Below are 25,535 nucleotides of genomic sequence, written 5' to 3' on the forward strand. Positions count from 1 at the left end.
ATTTCACCTCTTGAATTTAAATATGTTAGAATTTTTCATCAGACAGTTTTTTTGTGGCTTATTTTTTTCTTTTTAACTTAGGTATTCTTTATGGTTTACCATTGGATGAATTACCTTTACATTTAGTGTTCTACTCAGTATATGATCAAAGGAGTGAGGTCTTATGTTTTGCTGTTATTCGAAAACAATGGCCCAAACGCGCATTTCTTATTCCTGGACGAAAAAAAATGTGTCAAATATTCCTTTAAATCCTGAAAAAGTGTATTGCCTCCACTTCATATAAAATTGGGACTGATTAAACAATTTATAAAAGCAATTGATAGAAATTCTGCAGTTTTTATGTATTTGAAAACTAAATTTCCCAAAGTTCTTGATGCAAAACTGAAAGAAGGAATTTTTATAGGGCCACAAATAAGATCAGTGATGGATGATGAGAAATGCCTGGAACTGTTAAATCCATTGCAAAAATCAGCCTGGCTTTCATTCAAAAATGTCTCCTGTTATTGGAAATCATAAATCAGAAAGCTATTGTGAGATAGTGAGTGATCTTGTGAAATCACATCAAGCTATTGGATGCAATATGTCCCTAAAACTTCACTTCTTGGCCTTCCACCTGGACTTCTTCCAAGAAAATCTTGGGGCTGTCAGTGACCAGCAGGGCGAGTGTTTCCATGAGCAGCTTTCTAGGATGGAACAGAGATACCAAGACAAGTGGAGTCCCAGTATGCTGGCGGACTATTGCTGGACAATGAAGAGAGACATCCCAGAAGCCAAATATTCCCGTCAATCATCATCCAAAACTTTCTTGGTTAATTGTATTTCACATGATGTTGACTTATATAAGTACTAATTTTAGAGAACTTGAAATGTGTGTCACAAAAAAAACCCTGCCTAATGGAAAAAATAGGAGGCGAAATACTACTAGAATAACCATAACATATTCTTGTGAAAGAAAAAAAGTTTTATTTTTTAGGCCAGTGATAATCTGTAAATTGGGCAGTTAAGCAAAAAATTATAAGGATTTACTTTAGCTTGTAGTGGATGAGTAGGAAACTGAACTTTTGCCCAGGTGAACAAAAGGCTGGCTTGTTCCCTGAGACCATTATTAAACCAGCATGGACAGGAGTCATAGTCTGAGAATAAATGTCGGAGTCTCATATTCTAACTATTTCTGGTAAAATAAAATGATTTTACATTTAGCCAAAAAACCAATAAAGAAGCCATAGGTTGGTGTAAATGTAAATTAGAACACTTAAGAAACTGCCCGCTGGACACTGGGAGAGACGACGTACATGATAAAATAGATGAGTGTAAGGCCCTCTTGTGGATTTACTGGGAAGTATGTGAAATAAATAGCTGCATTTCCAATGCATGTATTCACATATCTGGGGAAACCTGAATTACATTTCATTTTCCTGACACATATTCACAATGACTTTATTGAATGTGTCTTTGGACTAGCGATTCCTGATGTACATGCTAAGCGGATATCACAAAAACACAAAGTGAACACAGTCTAATGATCGTTTTACATGGGAGGATTATCGGGCAAGAGCATTACTCCGAGTTTATTGGTCCCTTTACAAGGACTGATTGTCGGGGCAAACTATCAGTCAATGAATGAGTAATTGCTTACTTGTTGGCCTGATTGGCTCGTTTATGAAAGTATAAAAATGTCTGTGCTCAGCTGCACATCTCTCTGTCTAAAGAGACGTGCAGCCCATCAATGACAGCTGTATGGGAACGCACAATCATGTTAACGATTAGTTATCCCGTAGAGCAGATAATCTGCATGGAGGTAATGAGCGCAGACATACATGCTCATTTGTAGTCAGTGGTCATTAGCATGAGTAGATTAAATGCTCCTATGAATAGACCATTACAGATTTTTCTTGGCAGATTTGTTGTTGGCACTCAGACAATCACCCCTACAGGGAAATTACACAGTATACACCAATAACATAGACCCTTGTACAACTTATACTGTAATATGCATAGTTCAAATTTTATACTCATCACAAAATGTTAGTGATTATATAATAATAATTAAGTATGTACCTCTAGGTTAGACCTCACTGACAGCCTGGTATGGCACCTAAGCTCATACCGTAGTTCTTGTTACTAACCAAATTTTCTTGTATTAAGAAAAAACCCTGTGGAGAGTCATCTCTGCACACGCATCCTATGGATAGTAGTCAAAAAGAAATATGTGAGAAAATGGCTTCTATGTGGGGAAAATGTGAGCTATTTGCATATTAAAATGTATATTGTGCCCACATTAAAGTATACATCTTGTACCTGTTGTGGCAAGGCTGAGCATAGAATGGCCTGCAAGAGCCACCAGGCCTTGTGTGTACTGAAGGTGTGCTAATCAGCAGGGACAGCTCTGTGGGTTTGTCTTGAGGGGCTAAAAACTCCAGGCACATTGAATTCCTTGCTGCAAGCTGGAAGCCAGAGCGGCTACTGAGAGAGCAGAACGCAATGCCAGAGCAGTGCTGCTGCCAGAAGTTAGAGCTAGGCCAGGCTCTCATAAAGAGGCTGAAAGCCTGATGTCTATGGGAGACCAGGCTGGGGTATGGCCACATGTCTGATGGTGAAGGACGCCTCCAGACTGACACCCTGTTGGGTACGAGTAGTGGCGCTATGCTGTGATACTAGTGAGGGAACTACTGTTTAGTAACCACATTGATGAGCAAGCGTTTATTATTTTTCATAGCACTAAGTGCATGTGCTGCCAGTGGCTGATGTGTTTGCACTGGATGTCCATGTTACCACTGAATATTGAAGAAAATAAAAGTAATTTGGACTTTGACATGGACGGAGCATGCAACTGTGCTATTGCTGACACCCTCCTCCCTCCCCCCACACACACACACACAGACACACACACACTGAGATCTTACCACACTGGGCTAACATGCAGTGAATGGCAACTTTATTACAGACACTCATGTAGTAGACCTTTGGTCTTCACAATCGTAGCAACTGATCATGGCATTCATCCACAGTTATCAGAGGACTTGGGGTATGCCAAGAAAACATTCTCCCCACCATTACTTCACCTCTACCAGCCTAAACTGTTTGACAGTTTATCAATCCATACTATATTCATGCTGCTTGCACAAATTTCTGACCTCCCAACAGCACAGTGGACAGAAATCTGATTTCCTCTGACCAGGTGATGTTTTTCCACTGCTTAGTGATTCTATTTTTGTGTTCTTTTGCCCGCTGGAGTCTTACTTATTTCTCTTGAATAGCAATGGCACTCAAGCTGGTTGTAATTATAGGTCCTCCAGCTAAGAAACATTGAACTGTGCATTTGGAGACGTTAGTTGGTGCACCATCGCCATTGTATTAAGCTGCAATTTACTTGACTGTGCACTGCCTGTTTGTCAGAATGATCCTTGACATCCTCCTTTAACTTTTCTGTTGACGCGTTGTTTCATTTGATGTTTTTCCTCGATCACACAAACTCTCGGTCTCATTGCATGAAAAAACAAGACAAGGTTGGCAGTTTTTGAAACACTGGCCCCGGCTTGTCTGTTGCTGATCACAGGCCGCGTTGGAAATTGCTCAGATCGCTTGGTTTTCCCATTCTATTGTGACTCCACATTGAAACTGATCCAAGGAAAATCTGCTCTTTGGATTTTAAGTTGCACTTTGGTGTCACATGACTAGCTTCTATACAGAGTTCCAATCATGAAAGGGCAGGTGTCTCTAATAAAGCGGTCATTTACGGTATTTAATTCAAGAATTGCATTGTGAGCCGTGATCTGGAGTATTTTGAACTTGACAATGAGGTCAACTACATTTTATTAGCAGACCTTCATATAGAATGGGTAGAGATCATTTAGTGAGGAGTCTCTATGTAGGTGCATGTCCTTCTGTTATCTAGTTGAGGTCTCACTATGGCTCATGTATAAAAGTGTGCAAAAAAATTGCACCACATGCTCCATTCTGTTCTTGGTACTTAAAACAATAAGGAAGCAGCATAAAACCTGATTGGAAAACCAAAACAAGACTTTGGCTTTGTTATCCATAGGCAAAACATATTTTATTAATTGCAACCTATTTACAAAAAAATTGCATCACCATTTCCTAAAATCTGATACAATTGCACAGCTTAATGAAGTTGCATCAGCTATTGATAAAATTGTGTTGTATTATGAGTTATTGCATCATCCTTTCGGTGGTCTAAATGCACCACGGCGGTGAACAATCCCCATTTGTAGGCTGTGGGCCTCATTACTCAACACTGTCTAAAAGAAAAACTGTCTTTGTTGGCCTTAGCAACCAATCACAATACAGCTTTCACTTTACCACAGCAGTTTCGGAAATGACAACTGAGCTCTGATTGGTTCAGTAGTGTAATAATAATAATCTTTATTTGTATAACGCCAACTTATTCCGCAGCGCTTTCAAGCATGCGAGAAATGCAAACAATACAACAATTACAATGTGAGGTACAATCAGTATTAAACAAATGGGGTGTGGGGGTACAGGAAATACAAGGGGGAGTGAGGCAGTAGGGGATTTCATGTAGAAATAAGTTATTAAAAAGCAAACAGGGTGGGGCGGTAAGGAGGTGCAGGGGTAGAGGTCGTATGCGATAGGCAGGGTGAAAGGTGTGGGGAGCCACAGGGAGGGACGGGGACTAGGTCAGGGGATTTGGTATTCCTCCTTGAAGAGGCATGAGCACCAAACACCGAATGGAGCATGTGATGCAGTTTTTCGGACACCTCTGTGAATTTACATGTTATGTGGGCTTTAGTACAAGTAAAAAAGTAAAATCTGGGACTTTATAAATTGACTTGAGAAGTATGTCCCTATTATAGTTTGTGTGCATTACAGAGCCCTAGACACTCTTAATGTACTTAAGCTGTATATGATTGATATTTCTTTTTTGCTGCCCATATTTTATGATTTGCATTGTTTGTGAGCAAACTTTCTCGCCGTTTGTCAGTCCTTTAGGCTAGTTTATCCAAACTTGAATCCTTTCAAGATGATTGTGGAATAAACATATAGGTACTGTAAGGCTGGGTTCACAAAGGCGGGATTTGCCGTGGAAATTCCATCCGTAATTTTACCGCGGCAAATCCGCTTGCAGCCATGTGGACAAGATTTCTCAAAATCTCATCCACTCGGGATGGCGACTCCGTCGCGGCAAAGCCAGCAGAAGCCAGTGTTGCGGCGTGGATTCGCCAAGCCGCAGCATGTCCATTCTTTTCTTTTCTGTTGCGGTAGCAATTCAGCTGCCTCTCCAGTGTTACTACGTTTTTTGGATGTCCATCACTTAGACCCCACCAAGGAATCTCTTTTGGACGCTACATAGTTGCTATGGGGAACAACAATGGTGAACTTGATTGCTGCGAGTGATCAATGAGGGAGCTTAAGGCTCCTGCACACAGCAGAGCCAGATCCCGCAGTGGAATCCGGCCTTGGAAGCAGCGGCATCTGTGCATACCGGATACTTTCAGTTTTCATCCGTACTACGGATGGTCCGCGCAGCGAGCCGTCCGACATGAACAGTACAGATTTATTTTTTTTAAGCTACAGCTTTTCCCGCGTCATCACCTAGTAATGACGTGGAATCCACAACCTTCCATAATGTCAGTTGCGGAAAGGCCGTGGATCGGACAGCTTCCATTGACTTCAATGGAAGCTGTCTGCGTGGAATCAGCGGAAAAATTGAGCATGCTGTAATTTTTCCTCTGCTTGCAGAAACTGCAAGTGTGGAGGAAGAATCGATTTCCCATAGCATGCTATGGGCGCTATTTGGTGCAGAAGCCCTCTGCAGATTCCGCAGCAAATATCCGGCCGTGGGCAGGAGTCCTTAGGATATCAAATTGGAAAAGAACACCATCCATATTAGCATGCATCACTTTTTGTCTTATCATATAGAAATAGTTATTTTAACTGATTAAATAACAGTGAAAGGGTATGGCTTTTTTTTTTTTTACAGAAATGAATGTATTTTTGGTTAAAAATTATTTTGTAATTGAGTTTTATTCAAAAATGAGCTCTGTTTGGCTTCTGCATTTTCTATTGTATGTATGACAGTACATAGCAGGCTGCAGAATGCCCTTCACTAGCACATCTTTCAGACTGGTTGTCCAATGGTTTGGTCTTCAGCCCCTCTTTCTCCGTCGCTGAACCATTTTCTAAGTTGATTTATGATCAAGTCAAAGTTGATTTGAACTCAGTTTCCTAGTAGCAAGCATAAACTGCATGGGCACACGGCACTTAATTCTGTACACCTTCAGCTCCATAATACAGGCTGGCATGTGTGCCCTGATATGCAGGGAACATCAAAGCCATGGAAAGTAAAAGGAAAATCCAACACTGCTTAGGATCCAAATAGAAGTAAAGCTTTATTCAGGCATTTTAAACCCGTATGCAGTGCTAGCTGGCTTGTTTTGAGCGACACATGCTCTACTTTACAGCTAAAATCTTTAAATTCCCTAAGTTTTAGGCAAACGACCACCATAAAGAGGTCCAGCAGGAAAGTGATGACCACTTACATGGTACAGAAATCAAGTCTTTCTCAGTATTATGTCTCTTGATTGAATTCAGGCATTTCTAGTATCTAGCCATACTTGCCATTTACCTGCTAATTTAAAGGATTTGGCTTTCCAAACGTTGTCTTCTATTGCTGTATCCTAGGATGTTTTCCCAATGCCATCTAATTCTATGGACTTCATAAATTAACAATTGTGTTAGTTTAAATGTAGTTAAAGTTGAAACGGACCAGCTACTAAACAATACAAAAGTTAGGTGATCATCACACATACCATACACAGTACTCATTGGCATTATAGCTAAACCTAACACGATACATAAGATTGCGGTGGTGGGCAGCTGCATTCGTCAGTGTTTAAAAAAGGTTCTGGGCATGTTGCATCATTTTGGAATATTTCTGCCATTCTCTAATAAACATGCATACCATGAAATAGTCTACAGCACTTCTTATACACAAGCACCACTATGTCAAGTTCAGTACATATTGTTAGGATTGCTTACCACCGCAACAGTCATAGTCTTCCAAAATGTTCCTGGCATCTTCGTTGACCTCTTGCTGCCCAACGAAGTCCTTGGATAGGTATGTTTAAGTGTTACATAAGATGCTAATATGTAGCAGGGAGCAGCGGCATGTATGTGTATTCTGCATGTGATTCTGTATACTGGTAGCACACAAGTGCCTTCTGAATGGGACAGATAAGCATCAGTTGTATTAGTGGGAGGAAAGGCTGCATTGTACACATATTTGGCTGAAAACCACATTCTTATTGTACAGTAATTCGGCCATTGCTTTTACAATGGAATGTTATGATCGCACAAACAATTCATACAGAGTTGTACATTTTAATTAAGGCAAAACGGCTGAGGAGGCAAATAATAGCTTCTAAGGGTCTTGCTCCTTCCCTTCCTCAATACGAGGATTTCTAGAGTTCTGAAGCAGGCTAGGAATTCAAGACGATAAATGTATTGCTTTTTAGTTGTCTCTGTGGGCTGTCTTAGGGCTAATGCCCACGGACGGATTTATGCCGCGTTCCCCGCAGTGTAAACCCGCGGCGGAATAACACACCTATTAGGTTCTATTAAACCTAAAAGCTCAGTCCTTACATGCGGGATTCTGCTGCAGATTTACGGCACAGGAAAAAAATTGCGGCATGTAATAGTTTACCACATTTTTCCACGGCGGGAGGTCTTCATTAATATAGTATTGATGGAGACTGCGGAAAAACACAGTAAAAAGGACGTTTTTCCACAATCGCCAGCGGGGACTTTTTTGTTTATCCCCGCTGCGCAAAACCACAGGTGTATCCCACTCCATCCGTGGGCATGAGCCCTTACACAAGTGTATTTTAGCTCTTGATTTTTCACGAGTTTTTGCGCAAAAGGAAAGCAGATAGCCACCAGAGCCGCATTAATCCAAACGTCAATGTAAGAGTGGTTTTACATCTGCATTTGGGGTTTGCTTCGTTCGGGGAGCGGGAAAGGAGAATCCCTGCAGCTGAACAGTTCCGTCTCTGGACAGCATCAAATAGCAGCGGACGGCCCCCTTTGACCATAATAGGGTTGTGTGCTTTTCACCAAGCTTTTGGGCGGAAGAAAAAGCGCTAAATGCAGTGCTTTTTTTTTGCGGTATTTTTAGCCAGATCTGGAAGTTCCAACGGAGATGTGAAGCTGACCTTAAGATGTTAATAAAAGACTGATCGCTGGGGATTTTACTGCTACGACCTCCCACCGATCCCAAGAAAGGGGAACCCCTGTCTACTTCTCCTCCTCACTGCAGGCTAGCTGCCCCCCCGCAATGAGGCAAATGAATAAAGTGGTGATCGTGTATTTGTAGTGCTACTCCATTCATCTTCAGTAGGACTGCCAGATAGCCCAGCACTTGTATTCAACTAATTCCGTCAGCTCAAATGAAATGCATGGAGCGGCACCACACATGCGACCTCTGCTCCATTTAATATCAACATCAGTATGGTTGTGTGCAGCAAGCCCATAGTGATGAAAAGACGGGGACGTGGGACCCCTGTTCTCTGGAATGGTGGGTGTCTCAGTGGTGGGACCCTCATCGAATCAGGTTATTATCTAAAAAATAAAAGTCTATTTTGGTACAACCCCTTTTCTCTCTTTCTCGAAAGCCTAATACGTCTGCGGATTATACGGTCAGCCCATTGACCTCTTTTTTTTTAATTCTTCCTTTCTACATTTTTAAATGTTCAATACAACATGGTTGTCAATGTACAATTGTGAAATGATAATAACCAACCATAAAGGTGTGGAGACATTTAACAAAACCAGAGGAGGTGGGGGTCTACCGGCCGGAAAATGCGGCACTATGAAGGTATTATGCGCAATACGCAGGGACCACCTTTATTGAACCCTTAGAAGGGGAGAGGGGAAAGGAACCCCATGAACAGGCAGATCTATGTTCCATTTACCAAGCACCCCTCATCAGTAAAAAACTCCATCCTGCCCAAAAACCACACCGGTTCCTATATAGAAGGAGAACGATAGTCTCTTTAGGGAATCAAATAACTAGGAGGGGGAATGAGAGAGGGGAGGTGGGAGGGAAGAAGACAGAAAGAAAGAGAGGTGAGAGGGAAAAAAAAAGAGAGAAAGGGGGGGTAGGCATAAGAGTCAGGGGAACATTATATGAAGACGAGTCAGAGAAGTACAAACCCGTGAGGGACTGAAAGTATTGCATCTGATTCTAAGGGCATCGTAGTTTAGAACCCTTCGGTACTGAGGAGTTGGAGATGTTACAGAATTCAGAAGGTGGTGGCATATTACAGCCGTCCATTACTGAAAAGTCATTGCAGTCCGCAGGGAGGTTTTCACTCAGAAACCCGTATTTACTCTTCTAATTATGGAAAATAGTCCTCAGCCGGATTCACATGTGCGTCCGTGTATTTGCATCGTCCGTGTATTTGTATCGTCCGTGTATTTGTATCGTCCGTGTATTTGTATCTTCCGTGTACTTGTATCATCCGTGTACTTGTATCACCCGTGTACTTGTATCACCCGTGTATTTGTATCGTCCGTGTATTTGTATCGTCCGTGTATTTGTATCGCCCGTGTACTTGTATCGCCCGTGTACTTGTATCGCCCGTGTATTTGTATCGTCCGTGTATTTGTATCGTCCGTGTATTTGTATCGCCCGTGTATTTGTATAGTCCGGGTATTTGTATAGTCCGTGTACTTGTATCGCCCGTGTACTTGTATCGCCCGTGTATTTGTATCGTCCGTGTATTTGTATCGCCCGTGTATTTGTATCGCCCGTGTATTTGTATCGCCCGTGTATTTGTATCGCCCGTGTATTTGTATCGCCCGTGTATTTGTATCGCCCTTGTATTTGTATCGCCCTTGTATTTGTATCGTCCGTGTATTTGTATCGCCCGTGTACTTGTATCGCCCGTGTACTTGTATCGCCCGTGTATTTGTATCGCCCGTATATTTGTATCGCCCTTGTATTTGTATCGTCCGTGTATTTGTATCGTCCGTGTATTTGTATCGCCCGTGTATTTGTATCGTCCGTGTATTTGTATCGTCCGTGTATTTGTATCGCCCGTGTATTTGTATCGCCCGTGTATTTGTATCGTCCGTGTATGTGTATCGCCCGTGTATGTGTATCGCCCGTGTATGTGTATCGCCCGTGTATGTGTATCGCCCGTGTATTTGTATCGCCCGTGTATTTGTATCGCCCGTGTATTTGTATCGCCCGTGTATTTGTATCGTCCGTGTATTTGTATCGCCCGTGTATTTGTATCGCCCGTGTATTTGTATCGCCCTTGTATTTGTATCGTCCGTGTATTTGTATCGCCCTTGTATTTGTACCGTCCGTGTATTTGTATCGCCGTGTATTTGTATCGCCCGTGTATTTGTATCGTCCGTGTATTTGTATCGCCCGTGTATTTGTATCGTCCGTGTATTTGTATCGCCCGTGTATTTGTATCGCCCTTGTATTTGTATCGCCCTTGTATTTGTATCGCCCTTGTATTTGTATCGCCCTTGTATTTGTATCGTCCGTGTATTTGTATCGCCCTTGTATTTGTACCGTCCGTGTATTTGTATCGCCGTGTATTTGTATCGCCCTTGTATTTGTATCGCCGTGTATTTGTATCGCCCTTGTATTTGTACCGTCCGTGTATTTGTATCGCCGTGTATTTGTATCGCCGTGTATTTGTATCGCCCTTGTATTTGTACCGTCCGTGTATTTGTGCGGGTTTTGGGAGAAAGTTGCGTATTTGATTGTGCAACTGCATTTATTGTACTTTTTGTGCACTCAAGAAATCCGCACCGCTGCTGGCAGCCATTGCGATGGCCGAATTCTTTATTGCGTGCCAGATGTGTTTTTCTCCTGCGTACGGCCGCTCTCACACAGTGTTGGCAAAACGCGTTTCTACCGCCATTTTCGGGCGCAGGTCACTGCCTCTGACATCAGGTTTTAACGCACCCCATTATTCTGATGGGTGATGAAGTGCGTTAATCGCGGCAAACTAAAGCACACAGCGCTCAAAAATCTTTCTAGCTTTCTAGCTCTGCGATTGGGCGCAAGTCTGCAAGACCCCATTGAAATCACTGGGAGCCTTCTACCGTGGCGTTTTGAAAAAGCGGATGTGTGAGTGGAGCATGGTGTGCTTTTACCTGATTGCGCAAAATACGAGCTTGTGACCATGGCTACTGAAATCAATGGGTTTGACTTATGTAAATGCGCCCATGTGAATCCGGTTTTCATGCCCGGCCTGCGCCAGATAACTGGGCCTCATTCACATAGCAATATTTAGAAGCCAAAGCAAATATGTTCCATGTTCTCTAGAAGACGCACGAAGTTTTGGTTTACGTTCCCGCAAAATACCAGCATATCGCCATGTGAAAGTGGCCAAAGGTTACTGTACCTGGTGGCGGACCCATGTGCCCGCGGCTGGTACTGGTGGCGGACCCATGTGCCCGCGGCCGGTACTGGTGGCGGACCCATGTGCCCGCGGCCGGTACTGGTGGCGGACCCGTGTGTTTCCCCGGCCGGTACTGGTGGCGGACCCGTGTGTTTCCCCGGACGGTACTGGTGGCGGACCCGTGTGTTTCCCCGGACGGTACTGGTGGCGGACCCGTGTGTTTCCCCGGCCGGTACTGGTGGCGGACCCGTGTGTTTCCCCGGCCGGTACTGGTGGCGGACCCGTGTGTTTCCCCGGCCGGTACTGGTGGCAGACCCGTGTGTTTCCCCAGCCGGTACTGGTGGCGGACCCGTGTGTTTCCCCGGACGGTACTGGTGGCGGACCCATGTGTTTCCCCGGACGGTACTGGTGGCGGACCCGTGTGTTTCCCCAGCTGGTACTGGTGGCGGACCCGTGTGTGCAAGCGGCCGGTACTGGTGGCGGACCCGTGTGTTTCCCTGGCCGGTACTGGTGGCGGACCCGTGTGTTTCCCTGGCCGGTACTGGTGGCGGACCCGTGTGTTTCCCTGGCCGGTACTGGTGGCGGACCCGTGTGTTTCCCCGGCCGGTACTGGTGGCGGACCCGTGTGTTTCCCCAGCCGGTACTGGTGGCGGACCCGTGTGTTTCCCCGGACGGACCTGGTGGCGGACCCATGTGTTTCCCCAGACGGTACTGGTGGCGGACCCGTGTGTTTCCCCAGCTGGTACTGGTGGCGGACCCGTGTGTTTCCCCGGACGGTACTGGTGGCGGACCCGTGTGTGCAAGCGGCCGGTACTGGTGGCGGACCCGTGTGTTTCCCCGGCCGGTACTGGTGACGGACCCGTGTGTTTCCCCGGCCGGTACTGGTGGCGGACCCGTGTGTTTCCCTGGCCGGTACTGGTGGCGGACCCGTGTGTTTCCCCAGCCGGTACTGGTGGCGGACCCGTGTGTTTCCCCGGACGGACCTTGTGGCGGACCCATGTGTTTCCCCAGACGGTACTGGTGGCGGACCCGTGTGTTTCCCCAGCTGGTACTGGTGGCGGACCCGTGTGTTTCCCCGGACGGTACTGGTGGCGGACCCGTGTGTGCAAGCGGCCGGTACTGGTGGCGGACCCGTGTGTTTCCCCGGCCGGTACTGGTGGCGGACCCGTGTGTTTCCCCGGCCGGTACTGGTGGCGGACCCGTGTGTTTCCCCGGCCGGTACTGGTGGCGGACCCGTGTGTTTCCCGGGCCGGTACTGGTGGCGGACACGTGTGTTACCCCGGCCGGTACTGGTGGCGGACCCGTGTGTTTCCCCGGCCGGTACTGGTGGCGGACCCGTGTGTTTCCCCGGCCGGTACGGGTGGCGGACCCGTGTGTTTCCCCGACCGGTACTGGTGGCGGACCCGTGTGTTTCCCCGGCCGGTACTGGTGGCGGACCCGTGTGTTTCCCCGGCCGGTACTGGTGGCGGACCCGTGTGTTTCCCCGGCCGGTACTGGTGGCGGACCCGTGTGTTTCCCCGGCCGGTACTGGAGGCGGACCCGTGTGTTTCCCCGGCCGGTACTGGTGGCGGACCCGTGTGTTTCCCCGGCTGGTACTGATGGCGGACCCGTGTGTTACCGCAGCCTTCTCCGCTGCAGCAGCCCGTCCTCCCTCGCAGGCAGACCGCAGTGACCGGTTATACGCGGGAGAGCAAAGCTTTCACTCGGTGCGTCGCCGCTCCTCTCCCGGCCTCCCTGCAGGTGCATGCCGGCGGGGCCTCCGATTACAGGGGGCGCTGCGGTGCCGCCATCTTCCCCCTCCCGGCTCCGTGTGTGTCAGGCTCCTCCCATCACTCCAGCTGCGGCCTCCTCTCCCGGCCGAGGCCTGTCTGACTCCGCGGCCTCTCAGCGCTGCTGTTGTCGCCGCCGCTGCTCGGTTCTCGGCCTCGCAGCCGTTTCATCCCCGTTCCGTCGGTCGTCATGGAGTAAGGAGGAAGATGGCGCGCGGCGGGGACAGCCGCTTCTTAGAAGGTGAGAGCCGGGCCTGTGCTGCTCTCTCCGGGCTGTGAGAGGCGACTATGGCGGTGTGCACACAGCTGCTCTGTGTAGCCCTGCAGAGAACACGTATAGCCCTACCGTTGCATGCAGCCATGTTTATGTGCTGCTCTATACTGTATGCAGGTCCTGTGTAATAATACGGGTGTGTAATAATATACACGGGGGACCTGCAGCCAGACCCCCCCCCACCCTGTGTGATAATATATGTGGGGGCCCTGCAGCTAGACCCCCCCCCCCCTTTGTGATCATATATATGGGGGGCCCTGCAGCCAGACCCCCTAATGTAATTATATATAGGGGGCCCTGCAACCAGACCCCCAAATGTAATTATATACATGGGGGGGGCCCTGCAGCCAGACCCCCCCTGTGTAATAATATACATGGGGGACTACCAGCCAGACCCCCCCTGTGTGATAATATACATGGAGGCCCTACAGCCAGACCCCCCTGTGTGATAATATACATGGAGGCCCTACAGCCAGACCCCCCTGTGTGATAATATACATGGAGGCCCTACAGTCAGACCCCCCCTGTGTGATAATATACATGGAGGCCCTACAGCCAGACCCCCCCTCCCCCTGTGTGATAATATACATGGAGGCCCTACAGCCAGACCCCCCTGTGTGATAATATACATGGAGGCCCTACAGCCAGACCCCCCTGTGTGATAATATACATGGAGACCCTACAGCCAGACCCCCCTGTGTGATAATATACATGGAGGCCCTACAGCCAGACCCCCCTGTGTGATAATATACATGGGGTCCTGCAGCCAGACCCCCCTGTGTGATAATATACATGGAGGCCCTACAGCCAGACCCCCCTGTGTGATAATATACATGGAGGCCCTACAGCCAGACCCCCCCCCCCCCGTGTGATAATATACATGGAGGACCTACAGCCAGACCCCCCCCTGTGTGATAATATACATGGAGGACCTACAGCCAGACCCCCCCTGTGTGATAATATACATGGAGGACCTACAGCCAGACCCCCCCTGTGTGATAATATACATGGAGGACCTACAGCCAGACCCCCCCCCCTGTGTGATAATATACATGGAGGCCCTACAGCCAGACCCCCCTGTGTGATAATATACATGGGGTCCTGCAGCCAGACCCCCCTGTGTGATAATATACATGGAGGCCCTACAGCCAGACCCCCCTGTGTGATAATATACATGGAGGCCCTACAGCCAGACCCCCCCCCCCCCCCCCCGTGTGATAATATACATGGAGGACCTACAGCCAGACCCCCCCCCCTGTGTGATAATATACATGGAGGACCTACAGCCAGACCCCCCCTGTGTGATAATATACATGGAGGACCTACAGCCAGACCCCCCCTGTGTGATAATATACATGGAGGACCTACAGCCAGACCCCCCCCCCCCTGTGTGATAATATACATGGAGGACCTACAGCCAGACCCCCCCCTGTGTGATAATATACATGGAGGCCCTACAGCCAGACCCCCCCTGTGTGATAATATACATGGAGGACCTACAGCCAGACCCCCCCTGTGTGATAATATACATGGAGGACCTACAGCCAGACCCCCCCTGTGTGATAATATACATGGAGGACCTACAGCCAGACCCCCCCTGTGTGATAATATACATGGAGGACCTACAGCCAGACCCCCCCTGTGTGATAATATACATGGAGGCCCTACAGCCAGACCCCCCCTGTGTGATAATATACATGGAGGACCTACAGCCAGACCTCCCCCCCCCCTGTGTGATAATATACATGGAGGACCTACAGCCAGACCTCCCCCCCCCCTGTGTGATAATATACATGGAGGACCTACAGCCAGACCCCCCCCCCCCCCCCCTGTGTGATAATATACATGGAGGCCCTACAGCCAGACCCCCCTGTGTGATAATATACATGGAGGCCCTACAGCCAGACCCCCCGTGTGATAATATACTTGGGGGCCCTGCAGCAAGAGCCCCTGTGTAATAATATACGGGGGGGGGGGGCAGCAGCTAGACCTCCTTATGTAGTAATATATATGGGGGGGGGGGGGCCCTGCAGCCAGACCACCCTGTGTAATAATATACATGGGGGGCCCAGCAGCTAGACCTCCTTATGTAATAATATACACGGGGGCCCTGCAGCGAGACCCTCTTGTGTAATATACTTGGGGGACCTGCAGCCGGAACCCTTCTTATTTTGTGTAATAATATACATGGAGGCCCTGCAGCGAGGACCCCCCCTCCCCGTGTGATGATATACATGGAGGCCCTGCAGCGAGACCCCCCTCCCCTGTGTGATAATATACATGGAGGCCCTGCATAGAGACACCCCCCCCCCCCCCGTGTGATAATATACATGGAGGCCTTGCAGCGAGACCCCCCCCCCGTGTGATAATATACATGGAGGCCCTGCAGCCCCCCCCAGTGTGATAATATACATGGAGGCCCTGCAGCCCCCCCCAGTGTGATAATATACATGGAGGTCCTGCAGCGAGACCCCCCTGTGTGATAATGTACATGGAGGTCCTGCAGCGAGACCCCCCTGTGTGATAATGTACATGGAGGTCCTGCAGCGAGACCCCCCTGTGTGATAATGTACATGGAGGACCTGCAGCGAGACCCCCCTGTGTGATTATATACATGGGGTCCTGCAGCGAAACCCCCCCTGTATGATAATATACATGGGGTCCTGCAGCGAGACCCCCCCCTGTGTGATAATATACATGGGGTCCTGCAGCGAGACCCCCCCCCCTGTGTGATAATATACATGGGGTCCTGCAGCGAGACCCCCTGTGTGATAATATACATGGGGTCCTGCAGCGAGACCCCCTGTGCGATAATATACATGGGGTCCTGCAGCGAGACCCCCCCTGTGTGATAATATACATGGGGTCCTGCAGCGAGACCCCCCCCCTGTGTGATAATATACATGGGGTCCTGCAGCGAGACCCCCCCCCTGTGTGATAATATACATGGGGTCCTGCAGCGAGACCCCCCCTGTGTGATAATATACATGGGGTCCTGCAGCGAGACCCCCCTGTGTGATAATATACATGGGGTTTTGCAGCGAGACACCCCCCCCCCCCCATCCCGTGATAATATACATTCGGTCCTGCAGCGAGACCCCTCTGTGTGATAATATACATGGAGGGGTCCTGCAGCGAGACCCCCCCCCCCTCCTGTGTGATAATATTCATGGCGTCCTGCAGCAAGATCCCCTGTGTAATAATATTCATGGGGTCCTGCAGCAAGAGCCCCTGTGTAATAATATACATGGAGGTCCTGCAGCGAGACCCCCCCGTGTGATAATATACATGGATCACTGACCCTTCTCTAGTAATCACTGATTAAAACGTGTAATATTGTATCGCTCAAGAAAGCCCTCCAGGCCCCTCTGTACTCTTACTGAAGTTGTGTTCCCCGCTCTTCCCTGACACATCCCTAGGGCCATGGGATTTAGTGCCTTCCATTCATTTGGATGGTAGTCCTGGCCGGATAAAGCCCTGTCTGGGGTTACAAGAGAAGAGACGTGTTCCATCTTGATGTGGATCCCTGCAGTCTCTGTTGGGCCATCAGCAGCAGCTCGGATGCGAATCCACTTCAGGAAACAAACTTCCATTGGATTCTCCACCATGGATAACATCCCCTACAGGGCAGTATATATGACTGTCCAGCCATCAGTTCTTAAAGGGGTTTTGTCATTAATTAAAAAAAAAAAGTAAAATCAATACCTACCTATTCCTCCCCAGGCAGTCTTCTTATGGCATCTTCTCCTGTCTCCTCAGTCACCTCACTTCCAGCCGTCCGGATCCTCTTCTCGTTATGGAGCATTTTTCCTGTGCAGTCTCCTTCCTGCAGGGCAGTGCAGGTTACATCACTGGTGACGGAGCGTTCACTGCCTAGAAAGAAACGCCATGCTGTCTCGCTGCAAGTGTTCATATACTCTTGCAGCGAGACCCCCCCGCACGTGCAGTCTCTGCGATAGCTCGGCACTCCCTGCTAGGCTGTGAACGTTGCGTCACTAGTGATGTAGCGTATATTACTCTACAGGAAGGAGACTGCAGAGAATGGATGCTTCATCACTGACTGAAAGAGGAGATCCGGCTGGAGGTGAGGGGATCCTGGGGACTGCATGAGTCAGGAGAAGATCGGGGAGGAGAAGATTGGGTTAGGAGACTAACGGGGAAAGAATAGGTAAGTATAGAATTTTTGCATTTTTTTTAGTGACAGACCCCCTTTAAGTTAGCGGATATATTGAGGTACCGTTACATACAGCGGCTGTGGTTGAGATAAGCACACAGAACCATCTTTGAATTGTAAGAATGGCGGCCGTTCATGTGCTTTTACACAGAGCGATGATTCGTTGTTTGCAGAGACCGTTACAAGCTGTTCAGATACAGAATCCCACATGTGAGGACCGATCTATTAAGTTCAATAGAACCTAATAACTGCGTTATTCCGCCGCAGGGAACACAGCATATATCCATCCATGGGCATTAGCCCTAACCGTCCCAGGTATGGGTATATTGACATTGGGCAGAAGTGCTGCCGAGTGTCCGTGGCCAATTCCGTAGCATTTCTGCATTCACAACAATCTGTCGGTGCAGATTTAGACTCAACGTCAGCTGTGTACCTGCAGCTGATTTCACAAGACACAGCGCTCACCTCTGAAGTCTTCAGCTGTCAGCGCTTCCTTCCCCAGGTACCCTCTAGTCAGCGCAGCGCTGCTGGTCAGGTGTTGCGGAAGTGACCAGCAGCGCTGCACTCATCACCTGACCAGCAGCGCTGGCAAACAGACTCACCGATTGAAATGGCTAATTAGTTCCAGATGTGTTCTTTCCACAGCGCAATTATGCAGTGTTTCCCATAAATGTGAAGCCGGCCTAAAGGTCCTTTTACACGCAACAATTATAGCTCAAAATCCGTCCAAACATCCGAAGTGAGCGATAATCATTCAGTGTGAGAGTTGAGGCCCATTTACACGGAGCGATGATCGCTCAAACGACAGTTGAGTGACAGCTTTGAACAATTATCTGGCATAAACTATTAAGTAGCTACTTAAGAGCAATTAAGTGTGCAGATGAAGCCTTAGCTGAATGCAGTTAATAGCTCAAGGGCTCTTATCCCCATTCAGCTCCTTTGTTCTCCAACGGGAAACAATGCTATCAGCAATACCTGCGTAGAACTCATAAAACCGCAGGACGATTTTTAGGTTGACCTAAATTTAACGATCAGCTAGCAGTGCACGAGATGCAACAATTATCACTCAAACGATCGCTTTTTAGCGATTTCTGAGCAATCATCGCTGCGTGTAAATGGGCCTTTAAACTATCGCTTGTCGTTAGCAGTCGTTTAAGTTGACTTTTCTGTCAGCTTACATGACCTCGTTAGCAGTCGCTGGCTTGTCATGCTGTGTGACTAGAAGCAGAAGGGAAGCCAGCGAGCGGTCGGCAAGTATTTTAGTTTGAATGCCCTGCACGAGTGCTAACGACCTTAGCCGTGATGTCAGCACCCATGCAGTCACTTCACAGACTGTCAGCCCGTGTAAAGGGGGCTTAACTCTCCTTCCATGGTAGAACGATGTGATTCTTTGTTCTCATGGGAAATAAGCTGCTATTGGCGGTGTCTGTTAGAGATGATTCCTTTTCCCCAATGAGAACACATGCACGCTCGCCTGAGATGTAATGCGGTAGTTATAGGACCAGCGCGCTCAGCCAAAGAGGGTTCTGCCGGCAGCTAGCTGGGGTTCTTGGCCAGCTTTGTGTTTGGTGAGATAATCCTCAACACTGGTGATGTCAGTGCAAATCTGATTTCAATGGGCTCTTGGGCTCGCTGTCCACGGGCGAGTTTGCATTGCGAAATCCATAGCAATAAATCGCCCGTTGGACCTCACATGACATGTTTTCCATAGGCTTAATATGGAAAGCGCAGCCTGATGTCCATGAGCGGAGAATCATAGCGATTCTCTGCTTGCAGGATTCAAAACGCGGCATGCTGCGATTCTCTGCAGTGAGCCTCTCTATTAGATTAGCCTCTCTCTTGGTTTACCGCGGAGACCTGTCGGTGCTCCCCCCTCCTCTATGCAGTGAAATATTGCTAGCGATATTCCGTCACGGCTGTGGACAGGGGGCCTTGCTGCGCGTAATATGTACAAAGATAGGACGTGTTGTATATTTTTTTTCTCAAGCTCAAACATCGCGTGATAAAAAAAACAAAAAACGCTTGTGTGTACGAATTTATTGAAATCAATGGGTTCTATTCACAACATATTATGCACGCAAATAATGCACACGTACTATATGGCTTATATACACTCGTGTGAATGAGCCAATATGTAGGGAAAAAACACTTGTAAATCCAATATCCCCATGTAAACAGACGATGAGCTGCATACTGTATGGGGTAAACTATTGTATCTGTGATCCCTTTTTTTTTTTTTTTTTTAAACCTCACACTGCTATACGGGGAAAAATGCTCATGTATATGACCCCATTCAAAGGAATGGGGTTTATATTCGTGCGTCTCACAACACACATTGTGCGTACTTTTCTCAGCTGTGTGAAAGTGGCCTCAAGGTGCTTTTACAATGCAACTATTATAGCTCAGTGTAAATGCATGCACTAACTGAACGATGATCAACGTATCATTCGGTGTCACTTATGAACGATTACTGCCTACTTACCGTGAATGGAGGCGGCTGGAACCAGCTCGATCTACCTCCATTCAGTCAGCGATGATTGTTCCCGTGTAAAGGCACAGAAATGATTTTCACTGGGACGGTCTGTCAGACATCTGTTGCCCTACAGATCATCCCGCGTAACAGCACCCTCAGGCTTCCCTCACACAGGCGTTGCTGAAAGCTCCGAAATCCTACTTTCGCACACTTTAGCATACCTCATTGATGAGGTGCGCTAAACATCCAAAACAGAACAGACTCCACATGAACATCGCCGCGCTGGAAAGTGCCGCGATCAAGCGGCTGTCTGAGCCAGTGTGAGAGGCTCCATTGAAAACAACGAGGGCCTCTGACGGCCTTTGAAAGCACAGCGCTAAAAGTTTATAAAAACGTCTGTGTAAGGTAGGCCTTAAGGCCCATTTATACGAAACGATGATTGCTCAAAATTTGCTCAAAAGCCATTGTTTGAGTGATAATTGCTGTGTGTAAATGATCCCATCTTTCACACTTCTTTCATGATTTTTAGGTGAGCATAAAAGCCATTGTTCAGCTTGAGAGAAGATGACACAGACCGCATGCTGTGTTTGCTGTCCATGGTGCTGTATTCTCCATCGGAGCGCTGATTACATTGTATTCAGCTTGTATTTCCGCTTGTGTATAGAAAAAAACGCTTTTCTATAACATGCTGTGGAATTTGGAGATGGAAGCCCGCTTCAGATTCCACAATGCAAATGCGACTGTGTACAGCCGGCCTTAAAGGAGTTGTCCAGTCAACGAAATGGGACAGTGTTTTTCTGCAGGGATTTATTAGTAATGCTATTTTCACCTGTGCCTCAGAGCCCTATTGTTCCCCATGGTTACTTGAAGATATCCCATCTACTGATAATGCCTCCTATGCCATCTTATCCTACCCCTTAGGTCGCTTGCTTCCGCAGCAAATACCGCCTTTAACAGGCTATAGAAAAGTGACTCTTCCTGCACACAAGCTGAAACCAGCTGCGGTTTCTGCTCGCAGAGGAAAAATCACAGCATGCTCCATTTTTATTGCGCATTCTGATTGAAGTCAATGGAAGCCATCCCATTCGCGGCCCTCCCGCAGTCAACATTGCGGAAAGGTCGCGGATTCCGCGTCATAGATAGGCAGGGAAAAGCGGGAGTTAAAAAAAAATCTGTACTGTGCATGTCTGATGGCGAGCCGTGTGAACCATCCGCAGTACAGATGAAGAAAAAGAAAGACTGGTACGCGCAGACACTGCTGCTGCCGGGGGCAGATTCCACTTTTGGAATCCGACCCGCCGTGTGCAGGTGGCCTTAGAGTTAGCATGGCAGGTCCTGTCATGTATGCATACTATATGGTCCTGTGCTGTTGAAAGATGTAGACAGTACCTGTGCTCTTGAGGGGACGGTCCCAAATAGGACCGACCTGGGTTCTAGGTACCTTGTTGGCGATAGAAGCTGAGGCTGAATGCCCACAGATGGATTATCGCTGCAGAATTCGCGGCCAGACACCTGCCGCAAATTCTGCAGCAATGTCCACCTATAAACTTGCTATGTTAAACAATTCTTCCCATGCCCACAAGCGGAAATCAATGGTGATTTTCTGCTCACGTGGAGAATCGCAGCATGTTCTATTCAATGTGGAAAATCGCGCGGACGGCTTCCATTGCAGTCACTGGAAGCCGTCTGTCCCGCGATACTTCCGCATTAAGCACTGCAGAAGTACAGCAATAATTGCGTCGCAGCCCAGGGCCGGCGCGTCATTTGCTGCACTGTTTTTACGCACCAGCTTGCAGGGTGAGACATAGGGTCTCTGAGGGGCACCGGGTCTCATTCTGCTGCGAGATTTCGCATTCGGAATCCGACCCGGACATGGTCATGAGGCCTTAGGCAACATATGTAGTAGTGCGTTGTTCCTCCCTCGCCAGTATAGCTGGTACTGAAGGGAAGAGATAGTTAAGGTGAGGCAGCACTCGTAAACACCAGGGAGGACTGGAGAAGTCTTTGGGGAGAAGAGGGAGCGTTGTCTGAGAACTGCAGCATTTTGAGGATTATTTTTAACCAAGTAGCAGTGCGCAATTTGTGGGAATACAGATGACCAATACATAGGCATGCGAAGTGTTAAAAACTCACTATTTGCACAAGGAAACATTACTATAACGTCTAACAAAGATTTCTTCAGAGAGAATGAACATGCCAAAATTGCAGGTTTAGTGAATCCTGCCTCTAGAAAAAAAAAGAATAAAAAGTAATTAAAATGTTATATGTTCCCAAAAATGGGATAAATGAAGACCTGCGTTCATTCCGTGGTCAACAAGCCCTCATAGAGCTCCGTTGGTAGAAAAATAAAAATGCTGTGGCTCTTGGAATGCGGCAGCACAAAAGCACATTAATAAAAAGGTATATAGAAAAATGGCGCGACCTACATAAACTTGGTGTCGCTGGAATCGTGCTGACCTCCAGAGTAATGTCATCACATTATGTATTCTGCAGATTGAAGGCTCCAAAAATGACATCCAAAAAACAAATGGTGGAATTTCTTTTTTTTTTTCTCACCCCAAAAGCAATAAAAATTATACAATGTAATGTGCACCTAAAAATGAGGCCATTAAAAATACAATTTATCCAGCAAAAAACAAGCTTTTATTACAGCTATGCCAGCGGAAAAATGTAAAACGTTTTGGCTTCGTCACTAAGGGGTTAAACGTCAAGCGTTCCGTCCTGTGGTTGCTTACACGGGACTGAATGATTCTCATTTGAACGAGCCAACGATGTATTTGCCTGTTGAAACCGGCTGCACGAGCGAATGAGTTAGCAGTGACGTCACTCGCTCATTCAGATAAGAATCGGCTCGTCTAAAAGGAGCATAACCCTAATAATTTTAGTGTTGCGTTGGCTTTTGGCAATGTTTAACCCCATTAGTGACAGAGCTTTTTTGCTTTTTTTCCATTTTCGTTTTTTCCTCTCTCCTTTTTAAAAAATCGTAACTCCTTTATTTATCCATCGACGTCGCTGTACGAGGGCTTGTTTTTTGCGGGACGAGTTGTATTTTTCAATTGTACTATTTAATGTACCTTATAATGTACTGAAAAACTTTTTAAAAATTCTAAGTGGAGAGAATTGAGAAAAAAATGACATTTCACCATCTTTCAGTGCGTCTTGTTTCTACAGCGCACAAACTGCAACAAAAATGACCTGATAACTTTATTCTACGGGTCAGTGTGATTTGTACAATACAAAACTTGTATAGTTTGCCCCTTTGTTGGACCTTAACCATGCCACTATCCCTAACCTGGGTATGGAGACAGAGGTGTATGTTGGACTCGGGCAAAGGGAATGAGGGTGGACTGAAGCCCAGGACACACAGGTAGCTCCCTGTCAAGGAGGTACTCAGCCCGAGACAGCAAGATTACTCAGTTTTATCCTTATGTTACCTGCATCTATAATCCCCATCGCTTTCTCATACTCAATCCTATGGGACAGAAATACACTGTTACTTAGTGGAGGTACGCTAGCCTAATAAGTCGCCAACCCTAGCTCCTCCCTGGTTGATCTGCTGAGGATATTAGGTAATTCTCAGTCATGCTAACAATGCACACAGAGGATATTCAAGACGCTGGCCGGGATTTACTGAAAACCAAACGGCCATTACAAAGAGTATACATATAATTGTCACGTATAGCTAGTTGTTAGGAAACAAATTTGACAGAAATGTCCCTTTTAAAGGGAATGTGTAATCCGAAAATGGTCTAATTTAAATCCCATTATTGCGTTAAACATATTGTAAGAATTGTTGGTGATCTTTTCCTTTTTTTAATCACAACAGGCTGTGGCGCTCCACTCCCCTCCCTGCACAACGAGCTAGCACAGGTCACAGAGCAAGTCTAGTTCAGTGTCCCATAGAAGTCAATGGGTCATTGTGTGAATGACTCATGAAGCTGCTGTAAAGGTGCATTGAGACACAAAGATGGTTACTCAAAAGATGACTTTTGAGCGATCATTTTGCATAAAACTACTACTTGGTACTAATTCCTATTAGTGCCAATTAGTACCGTATGAGCCGCCGGGAGCTGTATTCAGAGAACAGACCTACTGCTGTTGTCTGATTAAATTCCCTTTGTTCTGCTGAGGGGCTGACAGCTGAGACAATGTTATCAGCTGGCAGAACACAGCCTGCGGTCCGTCTTATAAGCTGTTCTGCCAAACGGTGGATTTCATACTGTAGTCAAAATCCATAGTTCGGCAGAAAAGTGAAAGATGGGCACATTTACACGCAACGATTATCGCTCAAAACCCATCTTTTGATCGATAACCGTTGTCTAAATGGGCCTTAAAATAAAGCATATTTTCTAAATGCTGTTAAATGTGGCTCATGAAAGATGGCCGCCCCCATGGTCATGTACAGGCAACACAATAAAAAATGATACAATCAGGAAATTAAAGCAGATAAAACCAGATAAGAATAATGGAAAATGTTTAATTCGTAAAAAACAAAATTGGTGATCTGGTCCCTTTCAATGAGGATGATAGGGGGATTACCCTGCCAGATACCTTCTTAAAGGGGGTTCAGTAGAGCAAGAACATGTACTCCATGGCTTGACAGGCAATCTAGGTACTCTGCATGAGCGACAGTCCACTTCCTTATGGAATGTCTCATTTCAGTAAACCAACAAATATTATTTTGTTATATAACATGGAAGCCTGTGATGTAGTACAATCTTCTCATTTCATACATAATGGGCATTATTGTTCCCGGCACTGAATATGGTTTCATTCCGTTTTGTATTCTTTAAGCAATTAGTAATATCCATGCTGTTTCTGACATGGATTGGCTCTGCTTTGTTTTAGCTTTGGATAGAGCAGAATCCAAGAAAGATGCAGGTTTTATAAGTAACTGGAGTTTTGGAAACCGGGAAGACAGTGAAGGTGATGTTGAAAAAGAGTAAGTACAGCTCTGTGGATCATGATTAGCTTTATTGACTGAAAGGCGTAAGAATGGCATTTCCACTTCAGCACTTTAAGGGGTATTCCAGGACTGTTTATCTCTTCTCTTGATGACCTACGGAGATCCATTCCCCAGCTTAACTGATTCCTGGAACTGCTGCTACTGCAGTCTGCACAGGAAGCGGAAAGCGCTGACCGTAGCCTAGTGGTCCAGATTGGTATTAAGTCCCAGAATACCCTTTTCATGTCGGGGTGCTGCTGTTTTCACCAAGCATTTGATATTGTTTATTTATCAACGCTGTGGATTCTTACCATTTATTGAAAGTATATTCCCACTACAGTAAACTATCTCCTACTTACAAGGTAAAGGATAATTTGATGATTGTTGTGTGGGTCAGATAGCTGGGGCACTCACTGATCCTGAGAATGCAGCTGGTATGTCTCCTATTGTAAGCAGTGGAGGATGCGCATGCACACCTCCCCTCCATTCACTTCA

General features: G+C 46.9%; 1 protein-coding gene across 7 annotated transcripts in view; it reads left to right on the forward strand.

Moving 5' to 3' along the window:
• Positions 1-13,242: 13,242 nt before the first annotated feature.
• The window catches only part of SENP6 (SUMO specific peptidase 6), an 82,100-nt gene continuing 69,807 nt past the window's right edge, over positions 13,243-25,535 (forward strand). For all 7 annotated transcript variants that reach the window (XM_066604682.1, XM_066604717.1, XM_066604708.1 and 4 more), the window contains exons 1-2: positions 13,243-13,415; positions 24,944-25,037. In XM_066604682.1, the coding sequence (XP_066460779.1) occupies positions 13,382-13,415; positions 24,944-25,037 (128 nt within the window). In that variant the 5' untranslated portion in view covers positions 13,243-13,381. The remainder of the gene's footprint in view (positions 13,416-24,943; positions 25,038-25,535) is intronic.

The sequence above is a fragment of the Eleutherodactylus coqui genome, chromosome 1 (genome assembly GCF_035609145.1).
Source record: "Eleutherodactylus coqui strain aEleCoq1 chromosome 1, aEleCoq1.hap1, whole genome shotgun sequence".
NCBI lineage: Eukaryota > Metazoa > Chordata > Amphibia > Anura > Eleutherodactylidae > Eleutherodactylus > Eleutherodactylus coqui.